The 18,673-nt window shown below is 41.0% G+C and overlaps 1 protein-coding gene across 3 annotated transcripts in view; it reads left to right on the forward strand.

Annotated features, from left to right (window-relative positions):
* RABGEF1 (RAB guanine nucleotide exchange factor 1) overlaps positions 1-2,345 on the forward strand; it is a 61,103-nt gene extending 58,758 nt beyond the window's left edge. For all 3 annotated transcript variants that reach the window (XM_030300222.2, XM_030300221.1, XM_030300220.2), the window contains exon 9: positions 42-2,345. In XM_030300222.2, the coding sequence (XP_030156082.1) occupies positions 42-440 (399 nt within the window). In that variant the 3' untranslated portion in view covers positions 441-2,345. The remainder of the gene's footprint in view (positions 1-41) is intronic.
* Positions 2,346-18,673: the final 16,328 nt, after the last annotated feature.

The raw sequence follows: 18,673 nt of genomic DNA on the forward strand, positions 1-18,673 counted from the left end.
CCCCTTATGGCTATAGTAAATAACCTTCTGGTTTTTTCTAGTGCTGTGCTGTGGCTTTCATTGAGAAGTTAGATGCTCAGTCTTTGAATTTAAGTCAGGAAGATTTTGATCGATACATGTCCGGCCAGACTTCTCCCAGGAAGCAAGAATCTGAGAATTGGTCTCCTGATGCTTGCTTAGGGGTTAAGCAAATGTATAAGAACTTGGATCTTCTGTCTCAGTTGAATGAACGGCAAGAAAGGATCATGAGTGAAGCCAAGAAACTTGAAAAAGACCTCATAGAGTGGACAGATGGAATTGCAAAAGAGGTTCAAGACATTGTTGAGAAATATCCACTCGAAATTAAGCCCCCGAATCAATCTTTAGCAGCTATTGACTCTGAAAATGTTGAAAATGATAAACTTCCTCCACCATTGCAACCTCAGGTTTATGCAGGATGATAAATATTTACATGGGTAGTATTTATTTGAGCCTAAATTGTAGCTAGCCCTTACTACAGTCCATGATTGGGATCTAGACTATAACTTAATGCTTATAAATGCCAGAGCGTTTTTAAAGGTACAGTTTGTGGGGATTGTTCTGTTTGTTTTGTTTTGTTTTTCCTGGCAGGGGAAGCTTAGTAAATAATAAAATACTATTTATTTGAGTTACTGAAATAGATTCATTTAAGTCTTATGTGAAAGTTTTGTCTAAATCTATTTTTTGTCCATGATTTTCCTACGTGCTTCCTCTGTGGCATTCACTGTGGTTTGGATTTGGGTAAATAATTGCCTTTAAAGGATAAAACAAATGAATGCTACAAAATGTATGGTACCACTCTTCTACAGTTTGAAATAATTTTATAATTGTAAAGATAGAAGATATATTGATAAGTAAATATGTAAAATTGTAAATATGTAAAAAAAAAAAAAGGAATGGTGTCTGCTGTGCATGGCGTTTCATGCGTTAATTTTTTTAGTTTAAAATGAAGTATATTGAATGTTTGCCTTTAACACCATTTTATTTGGTTTGCCCCACTTAAATGAATCTAGAAACGTTAGACATACTGCCCTTAAAATATTGACTCCACCTTTAACAATATGTTAGCCTAACTTTGAGGTTCTGTATAATCAGTCAGGGACTATGACACCATTGAGGTTCAGAATAATTTTTAGGTCGTATAAAGTTACCGTTCAAGATAGTCATTTGAAGACTTTGAACCATGCCTCTTGCACCGTCGTCCTCCACTCATTCAGGAGGTATTTATAGAGGTCTTCTTAAAGGAGCTGGTCCTGGGTCTAGATCAGAAGACAGGAGTGAACGGGCCTCCACTGGCGAGAGCCGATGGGGAACTCCTCAGAGCTGTAGCACCCTTCTTTCTGCCTCCGTCTGCAGCAGACCTTTGACTCTATGGGCAACCCAGACGCATGTCATATAAACCTCTTTCGGGGTTTCTCCACCTCAGTGCTACTGACATTTGGGGCCTGAGGACTTTTTGTTATGAGGGCTTCCCTGTGCATTACAGGACGTTTAGCAGTATTCCTGGCCTCGATACCCACTAGACGCTAGTGGCAACCCCACAGTCGTGAAAAATCTCCTCCAGACATCGCCAAATGTTTCCAGGGTGGAGTGGGCGCAAATTCGCCCTCAGTTGAGAACCACTAATCTATTGTGTAGACAAGGAAGCTGTCCTCCTTGTGGTTAATATGATGTAACCAAAGAATATTGTATTAAATGCACAGTGCGGTCAACTGATACTGAGGCTTTACAGCCACTGGCAGTGTGGAACCGTTTTAATCCTAACGGAACCCTTCATAACCTAAATACGCCACGTATGATCCTCCTTCCAGTCAGTGATTTCTGTAGATTATCAGCGTAGCTGTGAAATTGTGCATAATTCCAGGGCATCGTTCTGAAACAAGGTCACATGACACAAGCAGTATCTCAGTATCTTCCTAACAGTGTACCACACAGATTTGTAGTGCAGTAATTTTGGAATAAAACTAGGGTGAGTATAAAACTTTGTATCCTTTACTTAAATTTCCCCGTAAGAGCCATGAGGTTGACATACCTGTTGTCACGAAGCGCTAAAGGCATGAAGCAGTTAACCGAGTCAGCCGATCACTGAGCTCATGTGGAGTGCGAGGAGTTACTATCCGATGCCAGTGAGAATCTGCACTTAGAAACCCGAGCCCAAGTGATTTTTGTAGAAAGCTTTCCCCCTTTTCCATTGTTCTTTTCTATGTACTTTCTAGGTGCTAATCCAGGTATACACACTCTGAATTCTCCTGGGAATATATACAGTTCTTTTAGTCTTGTACATTATGTTTGTTAAATAAAATGTGCGTATCAGCCTCCCACAAAAACTGTCTTCTTTTGATTTCTTGCATATCTTTAAGGGAAGCTGTTGAATTGATTTCTTTGTACGTGTCTCATATTAGTTGAATTCTGTTGATAGGAAATCTTGCCTTAGGTAGAGGCTTATATTTCTCTTAAATTGGCATCAACACTGTGGCCACATTTTCTGTCTTCTCAACAAGAGAGTATCGCTATTTTATGTACTATAAACGTGATTGGAATAAACCTTTGGAACGGAAACCCATATTAACAGGGTCTCATGATCCATCCCTCTTTCAGCTAGATTGAGTTTTAGTTCTTTATTTTAGGAAAAGCTACATTACTAATATCCTCATGTTGCAAAGGTTTCCGTTTTAAGCCACAACCGTCAGTATCATACTTAAAAATGAAGCATTGGAGACATTCCAGTTAAAATCAAGAACAAGAGAAAGATGTTTGCTGTCACTGCCATTAGCGCTTTTCTGAAAGTTTTACCCCAGGTACTCAGTCTTCAAACAGAAATGAAGGGGGCTTAACCTAACCTATGTAGAAATGTTCTAGCCTCATGGTTGAGGCTTGCGGTTGGCTTTGAAATTTTGGCTAACACGTAGATATTAGTTCTTTGGCCTTGGTCAAGTCTCTGCTCTTTCACATACCCAATCTGTGAATTGGGTGTGACGATCACACCAGCTTCAAGGGCTTCTGGGGATTAGATGACATACAACAGTACCTAGCAGTGCTAAGTGCTCAAGTGATAGCTATGTATAGGTGCTTTTTTTCTACTTAGAAAGCCCAAGAGAACTGATGTGGAAACATTACATTTCACTAAAATGGTGAGATATGACATGAGAAGTGGCCATCAAAAGCAACAGTACAAAATGATATTTCTATATCTCATAACTGTCCAGTTAGCAAATACGATGGGAAAATTGTGTTCACTATAGAAACCTATAAATCAAACAGCAAGAGCTTTTAGGATTTATATGGGGAAAAAATACAAAATTGAGAAACAGAAGACATACTCGGACCTGTGCTCAGAAGTTCCCTGCGCTTGGGCTTTAATGTTCTGTCTCTGCCATCTTGGATATTCTTAATAATGCTGTCTTTGGATTCATGTTTTTGAGTGAAGTCTGAGGGGACAATGGAGCATGCACAGTGCGGCTTAGAGCCTCAGTTCATGCATAGTCCTGCCTCCCACCACCCTCCTGGATGAGATCTTGGTCTTACCGCTTCCACTCTGTGACCACTGTAGCCCCTCAGGAACGGTCACAGCTGGGTATGCATGCATGGGGCATTGGACCAAGACATGATGGTGCATTTGATGGCTTGCTGGCTGACAGCCGCATCTTGGCCAGTTGGGGAGTGGGAACAAGCATCACTCACCCTTTATCCAGCATGTTCTGTGGAGAAAAGGCTGGATCTACAGCTAGGTAAGTTAAAAAATTAGTGAAAAGTATCTTTTTGGTCTGAAAGCAAGAAAGTACTTTAAGACTAATGGGTATATCTCAATAGGACACTGGAGTCAGATGGAAGGTGTCCCATTGGACAGTATGGGGGCACTCTGAATAAAATGAAGAGGAATTGTGAAAAACATCGAATAAATACGTCATTAAAAAAAAAAAAAAAAACCCACATGCCCGGATGGCTCAGTCTGTTCAGTGTCCAACTCTTGGTTTTGGTTTAGGTCATGATCTCGTGGTTTATGAGTTCAAGCCCCACGTCAGGCTACACGCTGATGGTGTGGAGCTTGCTTGGGATTCTTTCTTTCTCCTCTCTCTACCCCTCACCCCAGCTTGCACTCTCTTTCTCTCTCTCTCTCTCAAGATAAACCCACACATATTGGAGGTTACCATTATACCAACCGATTTTGAGGAAGAACTATAGTGACACCCAGTTGATGGAAAGCCTTCACAGTAAAATGATAGCTAGTAAAAGTGGGGGGGGGGATATAATTAAAAAAAAATTTTTTTTAATGTTTATTTTTGAGAGAGAGACAGAGTGCGAGCAGGGGAGGGGTAGAGAGAGAGGGAGACACAGAATCTGAAACAGGCTCCAGGCTCTGAGCTGTCAACACAGAGCCCGACACGGGGCTCGAACCCACAAACTGTGAGATCATGACCTGAACCAAAGTCAGACGCTCAACCGACTGAGCCACCCAGGTGCCCGGAAAATACAACTTTAAAAATCTCATTCATATGTGGAATTTAAGAAACAAAACAGATGAACATATGGAAAGGGGCCAAGGGGAGAAGAAAGGGAAACAAACCACAAGAGACTGTTAATGATAGAGATCAAGCTGAGGATTGACAGAGGGAAGCAGGTGGGAGATGGGTTAAATGGGTGATGGGCATTAAGGAGGGCACTTGTGATGAGCACAGGGTGTTGTATGTAAGTGATGAATCACTGAAGTCTACTTCTGAAACCAATATTGCACTGTATATTAACTAAATTTAAATTTTAAAAAAAATAATTTTAGTCCAGGACCAAATGGCTTCACTGGTGAGTTCTACCATTTAAAGAACTGACATCAATCTTTCTGAAGCTCTTCTAAAAAATTGAAGAAGAAGGAATACTTCTTATGAGTCCAGCATTGCCTGAGGACAGTCTGAGAAAAGAAAACTATAGACCAATTTCCCTGGTGAACATAAATGCAAAAACTCTCAACAAAATATTAGCCATCAAAAGTAACTAAGTAGCCATCTATAACACATTAAAGGGATTATACACCATGACCAAGTGGGATCGATTCCTGGAATGCAAAAATGGTTCAACTACAAAAACCAATCAATGCAATACATTAACAGAATAAAGGGATCAAACACCATATGATCATCTCAACTGAAGCAGAAAAAGCACTTAAATACACTTCTTGAAAAAATAAAGTAGGAATAGAAGAAAACAAGAACATAATCAAAGGCATATAAGAAAACCCACAGCTAACATCATAATGGTTAAAGACTGAATGCTCTTCCTCTAAGACCAGGAGCAAGACAAGGATGCCCACCTTCACCACTTCTATTCAAGATATTATCTAATGAGAAATTTTAAGACACCATCATAAAAATGCATCAGTGAGCTAAAATGAACATGCTTAGAACAAATAAAGATGTAGAAAGTCCCAGCAAAGCAAAGGTATAAGGAAGAACCAAATAGAAATGTTAGAACTGAAAACTACAATAACCGGGGGTGGCGGGGCGGGGGGAGAAAGCAGGGGCACCTAGGTGGCTCGGTTGAGCATCTCCTAATTTCGGCTCAGGTCCTGATCCATGGGAGGGGATCAAGCCCCATGCTGGGCTCCACACTGAGCATGGAGCCTGCTTGAGATTCTTTCTCTCTCTCCCTCTGCCCCTCTCCCCCACTTGCTTCTCTCTCTCTCTCTCTCTCAAAAACATTTTTTTTTAAAAAACTGATAAATTGGACTGAGTCAAAATTTAAAACTTTTGTTCTATGAAAGATCCTGTTAATAAAAGGACAAGCTAGAGACTGAAAAAAAACTTGCAAATTACCTGTCCAACCAACAATTGATATCCATGATATATAAAGAATAGTCTGAACTCAACAGTTAAAAAAATTTTTTTAATGTTTATTTATTTTTGAGACAATGTGAGAGACCGAGTGTAAGCAGCAGAGGGGCAGAGGGAGACACAGAATCCGAAGGAGGCTCCAGGCTCTGAGCTGTCATCCCAGAGCCTGACGTGGGGCTCGAACTCACAAACCATGAGATCATGACCTGAGCCACCCAGGCGCCCCAACAGTTAAAAATTTTTTTTTCAGTTAAAATTTTTTTAATGTTTGTTTTTGATAGAGAGAGACAAAGCATGAGTGGGGGGCAGGGCAGAGAGAGAGGGAGACAGAATCTGTGCTGTCAGCACAAGAGTCCAATGTGGGGCTCAAACCCATGAACCATGAGATCATGACCTGAGCCAGAGTCAGACTCCTAACCTACTGAGCCACCCAAGTGCCCCTGAACTCAACAGTTAAAAAAGAATTCAGTTAGACAATGGACACAAGACTTGAACAGAAACTTAACCATAGAAGATACATGCCATGCCATTCAGTGGGAGAAAGGACAATATTTTCAATACATGGTGTTAGGAAAATTAGATAACCTTGTGCGAAAGAATGAAGTTGGACCTTACACCATAAACAATTAATTCAAAGGATCAAAGACTTAAACATAAGAGCTAAAGCTATAAAACTTATAAGAAAACGGAGGGGGAAATCCCCACGACATTAGGTTTGGCAATGATTTCTTGGATATGACACTAAAAGCACAGTCAACAAAAGAAACAATGGATCAATGGGACTTCATCAAAATTTAAACCTTTTGGGGGCGCCTGGGTGGCGCAGTCGGTTAAGCGTCCGACTTCAGCCAGGTCACGATCTCGCGATCCGTGAGTTCGAGCCCCGCGTCAGGCTCTGGGCTGATGGCTCAGAGCCTGGAGCCTGTTTCCGATTCTGTGTCTCCCTCTCTCTCTGCCCCTCCCCCGTTCATGCTCTGTCTCTCTCTGTCCCAAAAATAAATAAACGTTGAAAAAAAAAAATTTAAAAAAAATTTAAACCTTTTGTGCTTCAAAGGACAGTAATAAGAGAGTGAAAAGACAACCCACAGAAAGGGAGGGGAAAAAATTTAAGATGTACATATTTAATGTGCAACTTGATGAGTTTAAGTATACATCTGTGAAACCATCACCAACATCCAGACCATAGACATATCCATCACCTCTCAAAGTTTCCTATCTTCTTTATTATTATTAATTTTCATGGTGGGGGGTGATGGTGTTAAGAACCTTAAGATCTACCCTTCTAGAAAAATTTAAATATATAATATAGTACTGTTAGCTATAGGCATTGTGTTATATAGTAAACCTCCAGAAATTATTTATCTTGTATAATTGAAATTGTGTATACTTTGAGCATCATTGCCCATTCCTTCTTCCCCCAAGCGCCTAGAAATCACTATTTTACAAGAGAATATATTTGCAAATCATATACCTGATAAGGGTTACATATCCAGAATATATAAAGTACTCCTTCAATTCAACAACAATTAAAAAAAAAAAAAAAGACCCAAGCAGGGGATCCTGGGTGGCTCAGTTGATTAAGCGTCCGAATTTGGCTCAGGTCATGAATATCATGGTTCGTGGGTTTGAGTCCCACATCAAGCTCTGTGCTGACAGCTCGGAGACCGGAGCCTGCTTCGGATTCTGTGTTTCCCTCTCTGCCCTTCCTCCACTCATGCTCTGTCTCTTTCTGTCTCCCTCTCTCAAAAATAAACATTAAAAAAAAAAAAGCAACCCAATTCAAAAATGGGCTTAAATAGACATCTCCAAAGAAAATACACAACTGCCCATAAGCACATGAAAAGATGCTCAACACCAATAGTCATTAGAAAAAAAGCAAATCAAAATCACAGGGAGGTACCAATTCACAGCAGTCAGGATGGTTTTTGTCAGAAAAGCAGAAGATAACAAGTGACGATGAGGGTGTGATGAAATTGGAACCCTGGTGCATTGCTGTTGGGAAGATAAAATGGTGCCATCATCGTGGAGAACATTTTGGTGGTTCCTCAAGGAGTGAAACCTAGGATTACTATATGATCCAGCAATTCCATTTCTAGATATAGTACCCAAAAGAACTGAAAGTAGGGATTCAAACAGAAACTTGCTATATTATTAGGGCTGTCCTAACCAGTACCAAAAGCTGGGTAGCTTAAACAACAGAAGGTCATTTTCGTACAATTCTGGAGGCTAGAAATGTGAGGTTATGGCGTCAGTAGGGTTGGACCTGAGGCGTCTCCTTGGTTTGTGGGTGGCCATCTTCTTCCTGTGTCTTCACATCATCTGCCTTCTGTATATGTCTATGTCCAAATTCCCTCCTCTTACAAGTACACCAGTCATACTAGATTAGGGTCCATCCTAAGGACCTTATTTAAGATTGATTACACCTGTAAAGATCCTGTCCCTAACTATAGTCACATTCTGAGGTGCTAGGGGTTAAGACTTTGACATGTGAATTTTTGTGGGGACACGATTTAGTTTGATGTTTACACACCAAGGCTCAGAGGAGCATTATTCACAACAGCCAAAAGGTTGATAACAACTCAGATGGCCATCAACAGATGAACGGGTTAAAAAATCGGGGTATCCCTGTAGTGTAAAAGATTCAGCCTTAAAAAGGAATGAAATTCTGATACGCAATGCATGGATAAACTTTGAAAACATTCTGCCAAGTGAAACAAACCAAGACAAAAGGTCAACTACTGTATGATTCCATTTATGTGAGGTAACTAGAATAAGCAAAGATACAGAGACAGAAATTAGAATAGAAGGTACCAAGAGTTAAGCAGGAGGAGGAATGGAGAGTTAGTGTTTATCGGTACAGTGTTTCGGTTTGGGATGATAGGAAAGTTCAGGAAATGGATAGTGGTGATAGTTGCATAACATCGTGAATATAATTAATGCCACTGAATTGCACACTTACAGTGGCTAACGTGGCACATTTTGTTAAGTGTATTCTACCACAATTTAAAAATTTTTAAAAATTAAAAAGAAGTGAAAGGAACTATACTTGATAAACAAGGGAAAATGAACCCAAGAAAAAGAAAACATGGAATCAGAAAAGAGAAAGTGTAGAATGCTACAGCCACTCTGGAAAATAGTTTGGTAGTTTCTTGTAAAACATATACTTACCTTCCAAACCAGCGATAGCACCCCGGGGCATTTATTCCAGAGAAATGAGAACTCCTGAACATACAAAAGCCTGTGCAGAAACGTTAAAAGCAGCTTTATCTTGAATAACTTCAAACTAGCGATGTTCCGTATGTTCTTTCACAGGTTAAACTCACTGTGGCACATACGTACAATGGAACACTACTCTGCATGTTAATACCTGTAACAGTTGGAGTGAAAAACAATCCAGGCTCAAAAAGTTACATGCTGTATGACTCCATTTACATAGCATGGTTGAAATGATAAAATTATGGACATGGGGGGAAATTAGTGGCTGCTAGTGGTGAGGGACAGGAGCGGAAGGCAGCCTGAGGGAGCTGCTTTGTGATGGTAGCTCTTGACTTTGTGCTGTCTGTTGGTGATGGTTAAACATCACCAGGGCAACACCCTTGAATAGAGCCAGCTTCAACAGTAAGATGTCTTAGTGGTAGAACGAAGTCTAAATAAGAATGACCGAGGAAGGAGATGTACAACTCCCAACTGGCTGATTTGCACTCTCCTCCTTGTCACAAGTGATTTCTTTCCACTCCCCAATGGTATACTACAGTATTACCAATTTTTGGTAAACAATTAAAGTAGAACTTCGTCTCACACTATCATGAATATAATTCCTGAGGGATTAAAGAGAACTATAAAGGAGCGCCTGGGAGGCTCAGTCAGTTGAGCGTCCGACTTCAGCTCAGGTCATAATCTCACGGTTCATGGGTCCAAGCCCTGTGTCGGACTTTGTGCTGACAGCTCAGAGCCTGGAGCCTGCTTTGGATTCTGTGTCTCCCTCTCTCTCTGCCTCTCCCACACTCATGCTCTGTCTCTCTCTCTCTCTCTCTCTCTCTCTCTCAAAAATAAACATTAAAAAAAATTTTTAAAGAGAGACAAATATAAAAATATAAAATGGTAAAACGACCAGTGTAAAATATATGTAAATATTCCCTTTACCTTTTGTTGTTCTTAAAATGTTTTCATTTGCAGAATGCATATTCCATAAAGGTGGTTAAGTTGGGGAAGTTCATTCTATGTATAACATCAATTAAATATAAACACTATTAAATGTAAATGGATTATATCGTCCAACTCACGGCATAGAGTGGCTTTCTGGATAAAAAGAAGGTGCTGCCTACAAATTACTCGATTCAGTTTCTTTTTTTTTAATGTTCATTTTTGAGAGACAGAGAGAGACAGAGCATGAGCGGGGAAGGGGCAGAGAGAGAGGGAGACACAGAATCGGGAGCAGGCTCCAGGCTCTGAGCTGTCAGCACAGAGCCCGACGCGGGGCTCGAACTCACAAACGGCGAGATCATGACCTGAGCCGAAGTCGGATGCTTAACTGACTGAGCCACCCAGGCGTCCCTTGATTCAGTTTCAAGGACACACATGGACTCAAAGTGAAAGGATGGGAACAGATATCTCATGCAAATAGAAACCAAAATAGAGACTTATATCATACAAAATAGACTTTAAGTAACAAGAGACAAAAAAAATTCATTATATAATGATAAAGGGGTAAATTCACCACAAGAATATAACAATATATAATATGTAATACGCATATATATGTATATATGCATCCAACATCAGAACATCTAAATATATTAAGCAAATACTAACAGATCTGAAGGGAGACATTGCCAACAATGCAACAATAGTAGGGGACTTGAAAACACTTTCAGGGCGCTTGCATGGTTCAGTCAGTTGAGCATCTGACTCTTGATTTCAGCTCAGGTCATGATCCCAGGGTTGTGGGATCGAGCACACATTGGGCTCCATGCTGAGTGTGGAGCCTGCTTGGGATTTTCTCCCTCTCTCTCTCTCTCTGCCCCTCTCCCCACTTGTGTGTGCACGCTCTCTCTCTCTAAGTTTTATATATTTATTTTGAAAAGGCGGGGAGGTCAGAGAGAAAATCCCAGGCAGGCTCTGCACCATCAGTGCGGAGCCCAATGCGGGGCTCAAACTCCCAAACCATGAGATCATGACCTGAGCCGAAGTCAGATGCTTAACTGAGCCACCCCGGCGCCTCTCTCCCTCTCTCTCTCTCTCTCAGAGACTGAGACTCAGAGTCTCTGAGAGAGAGAGAAAGATTATTTAGCCATAAATAGAATCCTGCCATTTTCAACAACACGGATGGATCTTGAAGGCATTATTCTAACTGAAATAAATCAGATGAAGAGAGACAAATATTGTATGATCTCACTTATATGTAGAATATTTTAAAGAAAAATCAACTCCTAGATACAGATGACAGATTGGTGGTTGCCACGGGCAGGGTGGGAAGGGAGGTTGGTGGGAGAAATGGGCAAAGGTGGTCAAAGGCACAAACTTCCAGTTATAAGACAGATAAGTCTTGGGGATGTATCGTACAACATGGTGACTATAATTAACAATACCATATTGTATATTTGAAATTTGCTAAGAAAGTAAATCTTTAAGGTTCTCATCAAAAAAGGAAAATAAATTGTAACTGTGTGGTGATGGATGTTAACTAAACCCATTGTGGTAATCATTTCACAACATACACATTTATAAAATCATTATATTATGCACCTAAAACTAATACAACATAATATGTTAATTATTTCTCACTAAAAATTAAAAGCAAAAAAAAAAAAAAAACCCTTCTGTGCAGCAAAGGAAACCATCAAGCCAATGAAAACTAACCTATGGAAAGGGAAAAAATATTTGGAAACTATATATCTAATAAGGTGCTAGCTAATAGCCAATATATATAAGATACTCATACAACCCAACAGCAAAAACAAAAACAAAAAACAAATAATCTGATTTAAAAATGGGCAGAAATCCTGAATAGACATTTTTTCCAAAGAAGACATACAAATGACCAATAGATATATGAAAATATGTTCAACATCAGTAATCATCAGGGAAATGCAAATCAAAACTTCAGTGAGATATCACCCCCACACTTGTGGGGATGATTGTAAAAAAAGATGAGAGATAACAGCATTAGTAAGTATGTGGAGAAAAGAGAACCTTCGTGCACCGTTGGTGGGAATTTAATTTTTCTTTTTTTTTTTAACACTTTATTTTATTTTTGAGACAGGGAGAGACAGAGCATGAACAGGGGAGGGTCAGAGAGAGGGAGACACAGAATCTGAAACAGGCTCCAGGCTCTGAGCTGTCAGCACAGAGCCCGACGCGGGGCTCGAACTCACGGACCGCGAGATCATGACCTGAGCTGAAGTCGGCTGCTTAACCGACTGAGCCACCCAGGCGCCCCCCGTTGGTGGGAATTTAAACTGGTGCAGTCACTGTGGAAAACACTGTGGAGCTTCCTCAAAAATTAAAAATGCAGTTACTATTCGATCCCGCAATCCCACTTCTGTGTATAGATGTGGAAGGAGACGAAATCACAGTATCTCAAAGAGGTATCTGTACCCCCATGTCCGTTGAAGTATTATTCACAGTAGCCAAAGTTTGGAAACAACCTGTGACTGCTGACAGAGAATAGATACAGAAATGTAAAATTCAGCCATAGGAAAGAGGGAAATCCTGACAACATGGATGGGCATTAATGCTAAACGAAATAAATCAGAGAAAGACAAATACTGTACGATTTCACTTGTGGAATCTGTATGTGGAATCTAAAAAGGCTGAACTCATGGAAACAGAAAGCAAAATTGTGGTTGCCAGGGGCTGAGGGGTAGGAAACGGGGACATGTTGGTCAAAGGGTACAAACTTCCAGTTACAAGATGAGTGAAGTTCTGAGGGTCTAATGCACAGCATGGTGACTATAGTGAATAATTACTGTATTACCCACTTGAAAATTGCTAAGAAAGCAGATCTTAGAGGCTCCTGGGTCACTTAGGCAGTTGAGCATCCAACTCAATATGGGCTCAAGTCATGGTCCCTGGGTCACGGGATTGAGCCCCACATTGGCTTCCACACTGAGCCTGGAGCCTGCTTAAGATTCTCTGTCTCTCTCCCTCTGCCCCTCTCCCTTGCTTACATGTGTTCTCTCTCTCTCAAATTAATAAAATTAAATTAAATTAAATTAAATTAAATTAAAATCTTAAATGTTCTCACCAAAAAAAAAAATTAAATTAAAAAGGTAATTGTGTGAGGCCATGGATGTGTTAACTAACCATTTTGTGGTAATCATTTTGCAACATAAGTGTGTATTAAATCATGTTGTACACCTTAAGCTTACCAATGTTATATGTCAATTCTATCACAATAAAGTTGGGGGTGGGGGAAGAAGAAAGACAAATTACCAATACAAATATGAAAGAAAACGGAAGTACTTTTTCAAATAAGAACTTTAAAACATTTTAACCATTTAAAAATTCACAAACGCGGGTGGCTGGGTGGCTCAGTCGGTTGAGTGTTTGACTTCGGCTCAGGTCATGATCTCGTGGATCGTGAGTGTGAGCCCCGCACTGGGCTCGCTGCTGTTAGCTCAGACCCCACTTGGGATCCACTACCCCCCTTTCTCTCCCCCTCCCCGCTTGCACTCTCTCAAAAATAAATAAACATTGTTTTAAATGCACAAAGGACATAAACAAACAATTCACCATTTAGACTCACAAATAGACAGCAACAGATGAAAATTTCAACCCTGTTAGTAATCAGAAATGTAAAATAATTTAATAACGTAATTTTTTGCCTGCCAAATTGGCAAAGGTGAAATTTTATAACGTTTTAGGACTATGAATGTACAGAGAAATGTGCCTCACTGATGGAAGCACAGATTATAAAATTTCCAGATGGCCAATCAGCATGATGTGTCAGAGCCTTAAAAATCTTTTTACTTTTGGGAGCCTGGATGGCTCCATAGATTGAGCGACCAACTCTCGATTTTGGCTCATAATCCCAGGGTTGTGGGATTGATCCCCTCATCAGGCTCCACGCTGAGTGTGGAGCCTGTTTAAGCTTCTCTCTTTTTCCTTCTGCCCCTCTACCCTGCTTGCTCACTCTCTTTCCCTCTAAAATGAAAAATATACGGGCGCCTGGGTGGCTCAGTTGGTTGAGCCTCCGACTTAGGCTCAGGTCATTATCTCAAGGTTTGTGAGTTCAAGCCCCGAGTCGGGCTCTGTGCTGACAGCTCAGAGCCTGGAGCCTGCTTCAGATTCTGTGTCCCCCTCTCTCTCCACCCCACCCCTGCTTGTGCTCTGTCTCTCTCTGTCTTTCAAAAATGAATAAACATTAAAAAAAAATTTTTTAATAAAAAAATATATTTTTATTTTTGGCACAGTAATCCCATTTCTGGAAAGCTATGCTAAGAAAATCGTAAGAAACACAATAAAAATTTACATTAAAAATAAGGACTACAGAAGTTAAAATTGTCAGTGTTTAAATTGTGTAGAGGGGGATGTTTAAATCAAATAATGATTATGTAGAAAACTATCCTAGCATGATGTGAAGCATAGTTCCGAATTTGTTTTAAAATTCCATGCAGGGGCGCCTGGGTGGCTCAGTCGGTTAAGCGGCCGACTTCAGCTCGGCTCATGATCTCGAGGTCTGTGAGTTCGAGCCCCGTGTGGGGCTCTGTGCTGACAGCTCAGAGACTGGAGCCTGCTTCGGATTCTGTGTCTCCCTCTCTCTCTGACCCTCCCCCGTTCATGCTCTGTCTCTCTCTGTCTCAAAAATAAATAAAAAAACATTAAAAATAAATAAAATTCCATGCAATGTTAGAAAAAAAAGAAAAAATACAGCAAAATCTTTCTTCTTTCTTTTTTTAAGTTTACTTATTTAGAGAGAGAGAGAGAGAGTGCACGCACACACACAAGCGGGGGAGGGGCAGAGAGAGAGAGAGAGAGAGAGAGAGAGAGACAGAGAATCTCAAGCAGGCTCCTCACTGTCAGCACAGAGCCCGACTGGGGGCTTGAACTCACGAACCATGCATGAGATCATGACCTGAGCTGAAACCAAGAAACCGAAGCTTAACCAACGGAGCCACCCAGGTGCTCCAGAAATACAGCAAAATCTTAACGGTAGTTACCATTGGGTTTGGTTATTACAGATGGTTTTAATTTCCTTTTTAATATTTCCTAAAGTTTCCTAACCGTATACAATACAATGGTTGTTTTGTAATCAGAAAAATGGAAAAATTATTCTAAGAGCATAAAAACAAACGCTGTCCAAGCCACCACACGACACAGAATTGTAATCGTGCACATTAGCTCTTAAAGGGAGAAGTTTGTCTTAAAAGTGACACAGCTGATGTCTAAACAGGGTTTCCCAGGCAACCCCTCTGCGGTTGCCAATATAGAATGCCACCTCTGGGGTAGAATCATCCTCCTGGAAGGTTCTGAGGCCTCCTCCTCCTTAAAAGAATAACGAGCTGTTTGCAGCGCTAGGTGTCTGGTTTAAATTCCCTCTGTGGAAGTACACACCCGCTGAATGGTTTCACTGCCAGAAGAAAAGTGCTACTCCCGTAATAAAAAGTCAGTGAAGCTGAAAGAAATCGAGTTTCTTGGACTTGGGGTGGCAGCTGGAAGATTGGTAAGCATTCTCAAACACGGAGGCATCTCACCTGAGCTCTGAGTCCATGGTCAGAATTCACCTGCAATTCTGATGGTCCCTGCTGCGGAGCGCAGGACAGGTCTGGGAGGGGAAGGAGTCTGGTCGTTTCCTCCCGATTTTGAAAAGTCAGAGGGGGTGGATGGACATGGTCACTGTTTCAAGTGAAGAGTTTCTCTTATCATCTCATAAGTCATAGTGACTCATTCTGAAAGCGCTGTCTTTTTAAAAGTGCGGAGATGAGGACGCCTGGGTGGCTCAGCCGGTTGAATGCCCGTCTCTTGGTTTCAGTTCAGGTCAGGATCTCGGGGTTTCTTGGGTTCAAGCCTTGCCTCAGGCTCGGCCCTGGCAGCGTGGAGCCTGCTCTCTCTCCCTCTCTCTCTCTCTCTCTGCCCCTCCCCCACTTGCACTATCTCTGTCTCTTTCAAAATAAGTAAACTTTATTTAGATGAGTCAATCAGTAGCGTGCTGGATTAGGTGGTCTACTGAAGATTCTTCCTTTAAAAATTCTTTTTTCAACATTCATTTATTTTTTGAGAGACAGAGAGAGACAGAGCACGAGCAGGGGAGGGGCAGAGAGAGAAGGGGACAAAGCAGAGTCCAGGCTCCGAGCTGTCAGCACAGAGCCCACTGCGGGGCTGGAACCCACGAACCGTGAGATCATGACCTGAACCCAAGTCAGGCGCTTAACCGACTGAGCCCCCCGGGTGCCCCAAGATTCTTCTTTTCAAGACTGTATTAAAACTATGCCCTATATATACTCCAGCCCAGGCTACATAGTGTGGTGCTGGAGGGGCTGCAAAAATTCACACATCCTGGACTCTGCCTTCAGCTTATTCACAATCCAGGAGAAATGGGAAGGTGCAAAAACATGAAAAGTGAAATGGCTCAAGATTTAGCTGAGAGTAAGATACAATGAAAGTGACAGGCAACAAATGCCTGTTTAACTGTCTAGTGGAATAATTGCAACATCTTACATGTATTTAGCCCTTAGGCACTGTGCTAAGTGAGCATTTAAAGATGTATTACCTCTTGACTGTGTCTAAGAAACCTAATTTAGTAGGAATACTAACAGGTAACATTAATTAGCACTCGATACATGCCAGGCAATGTGCTAAGTGCCTCACAGGGAAGAACTTGTTTAATCTTCTCCAGTAGCCTGCAGGTCAGTCGTGCTAATTGTCCTGAGGCACAAAGAGAAGCTGGTGCGTGGAGATGCCTGGGAGCATTGTGCGTGGAGATGCACAAGATCACAGAGCTGAAGCAGGGAGCCAGCATTCGAACCCGGGGAAGACTAGCTCCAGGGCCCCCACTCTTTTTCTTTCTTTTACTTTTTAGTGTGGTGACAACACTTAACGTAAAATCTATCCTCTTCACAAATATTGGAGGGTGTGTTATTGTTGACTCTAAGTACAGTGCTGCACAGCAGGTATCTAGAACCTTAACTGAAATTTTTGGACTGTTAATTAATAACAGTATGCCCCCCCCCCAGCCCCTGGTAACCCCATCCCAATCTTTGATGTTATGAAACTGGCTATTTTAGATACCTCGTGTAAGTGGAATAATGCCTTATGTCCTAAGGTCCATCCATGTTATCCCATTTTGTGGAATTTCCTTACTTTTTTTTTTTTTTTTTGGCCAAGTAGCATTCCACTGTATGAGTATACATTTTCTTTATCCATTCATCTGTCGATGGCCATTTAGGTTATTCCCGTGTCTTAGCGATCGTGAACAATGGTACAATGAACACAGGGGTCCAGATATCTCTTCAAGATCCTGACTTCTAATTCTTTTGGATAATAAACCCAGAAGTGCTGGATCATATGGTAATTCTACAGTTCTATTTTTAATATTTTGAGGAAATGCCATACTATTTTCCATTGTGGCTGTGCCATTTTACATTCCCACAGAGTTCCCATTTCTCTTTTTTTAAATGTATTTGTTTTGAGAGACACAGAGAGAGGGTGAGCAGGGGAGGGACAGAGTGAAAGGGAGAGAGAGAAACCCAAGCAGGCTCTCCACTGTCTGCACTGTCAGCACAAAGCCCGATGTGGGGCTCGATCCCACAAACCACGAGATCATGACCTGAGGTGAAATCAAGAGTCGGTCGCTTAACAGACTGAGCCACCCAGGCACCCTGAGATTTGAAGAGTTTTTATTAGGGACAAGATGAAAAAGAGGAGAGGATGTTTTCAGTGGGGCGTGGCTGTTAGGTCATCAGTTGTTGGGAGATTAGGATAACAGCATCTCAAGCTACAATATTTGATTCACATTTTAACACATGCTGTCAATTCCAGAGCAGCCATGAGTTTCTAGTTGACTGTAGGAGGCAGCAGAATTGCCCTGAGTGTACCACAGCCTGAAGCAGAGGTCAGAAACTATGGCCTGCAGCCAAACCTGGCCCAGCACTTGCTTTTGTAAATAAGATTTTATTAGACTACAGCCACTCCCATTCATTCTGTGTCTTTCACAGTACATGGCAGAGATGAATAGTTGCGACAGACACCGTATGGTCCATAAAGCTTAAAAATATATATATATTTTCTTGTAGAAAGGTTTGCTGACTTCTGGCCTAATGTATCACAGTGATTGTTATTTTTTCTTCTAAATTTTTATTTTGAGAAGTGTCAAATCTACAGAAATACTGACAGAATACTATAACGAACATTTGTATGCCCTTCTCCTTGATTCAATACTTAACATTTTGTCACATTTGCTTCCTCTCTCTCTCAGGTGTGGATATCATAATTCAATACCTCTATTTAGTATATATCTAAATATAGTATATATCTCCTAAGAATAAGGACAATCTTTTACGTAACCACAGGAATTTAACATTGATGCAGTAAGTAGACCATATCCAAATTTTCCCAATCCAGGTTCCTGTACAGGATTGTTTTTAGTGGTCATGTGTCTTTAGTGGTCTTTAATCTAGAACAATTGCCCAGGTTTATTTCTTTTTTCCTCAGCTTATTAAGGTAAAATTGGCAAATAAAATTATGAGATATTGAAAGTGTACATCATGATGATTTGGTATACATGAATTTGGTATACATGTCTTTCTTGTTTTCATGACATTGATGTATTTGAAGAGTGTGGGATAGGTATTTTCAGAATGTCACTCATCCTGGATTTGCTTGATCACGTCCTG

Source organism: Lynx canadensis, chromosome E3 (assembly GCF_007474595.2).
Source record: "Lynx canadensis isolate LIC74 chromosome E3, mLynCan4.pri.v2, whole genome shotgun sequence".
NCBI classification, from domain to species: domain Eukaryota; kingdom Metazoa; phylum Chordata; class Mammalia; order Carnivora; family Felidae; genus Lynx; species Lynx canadensis.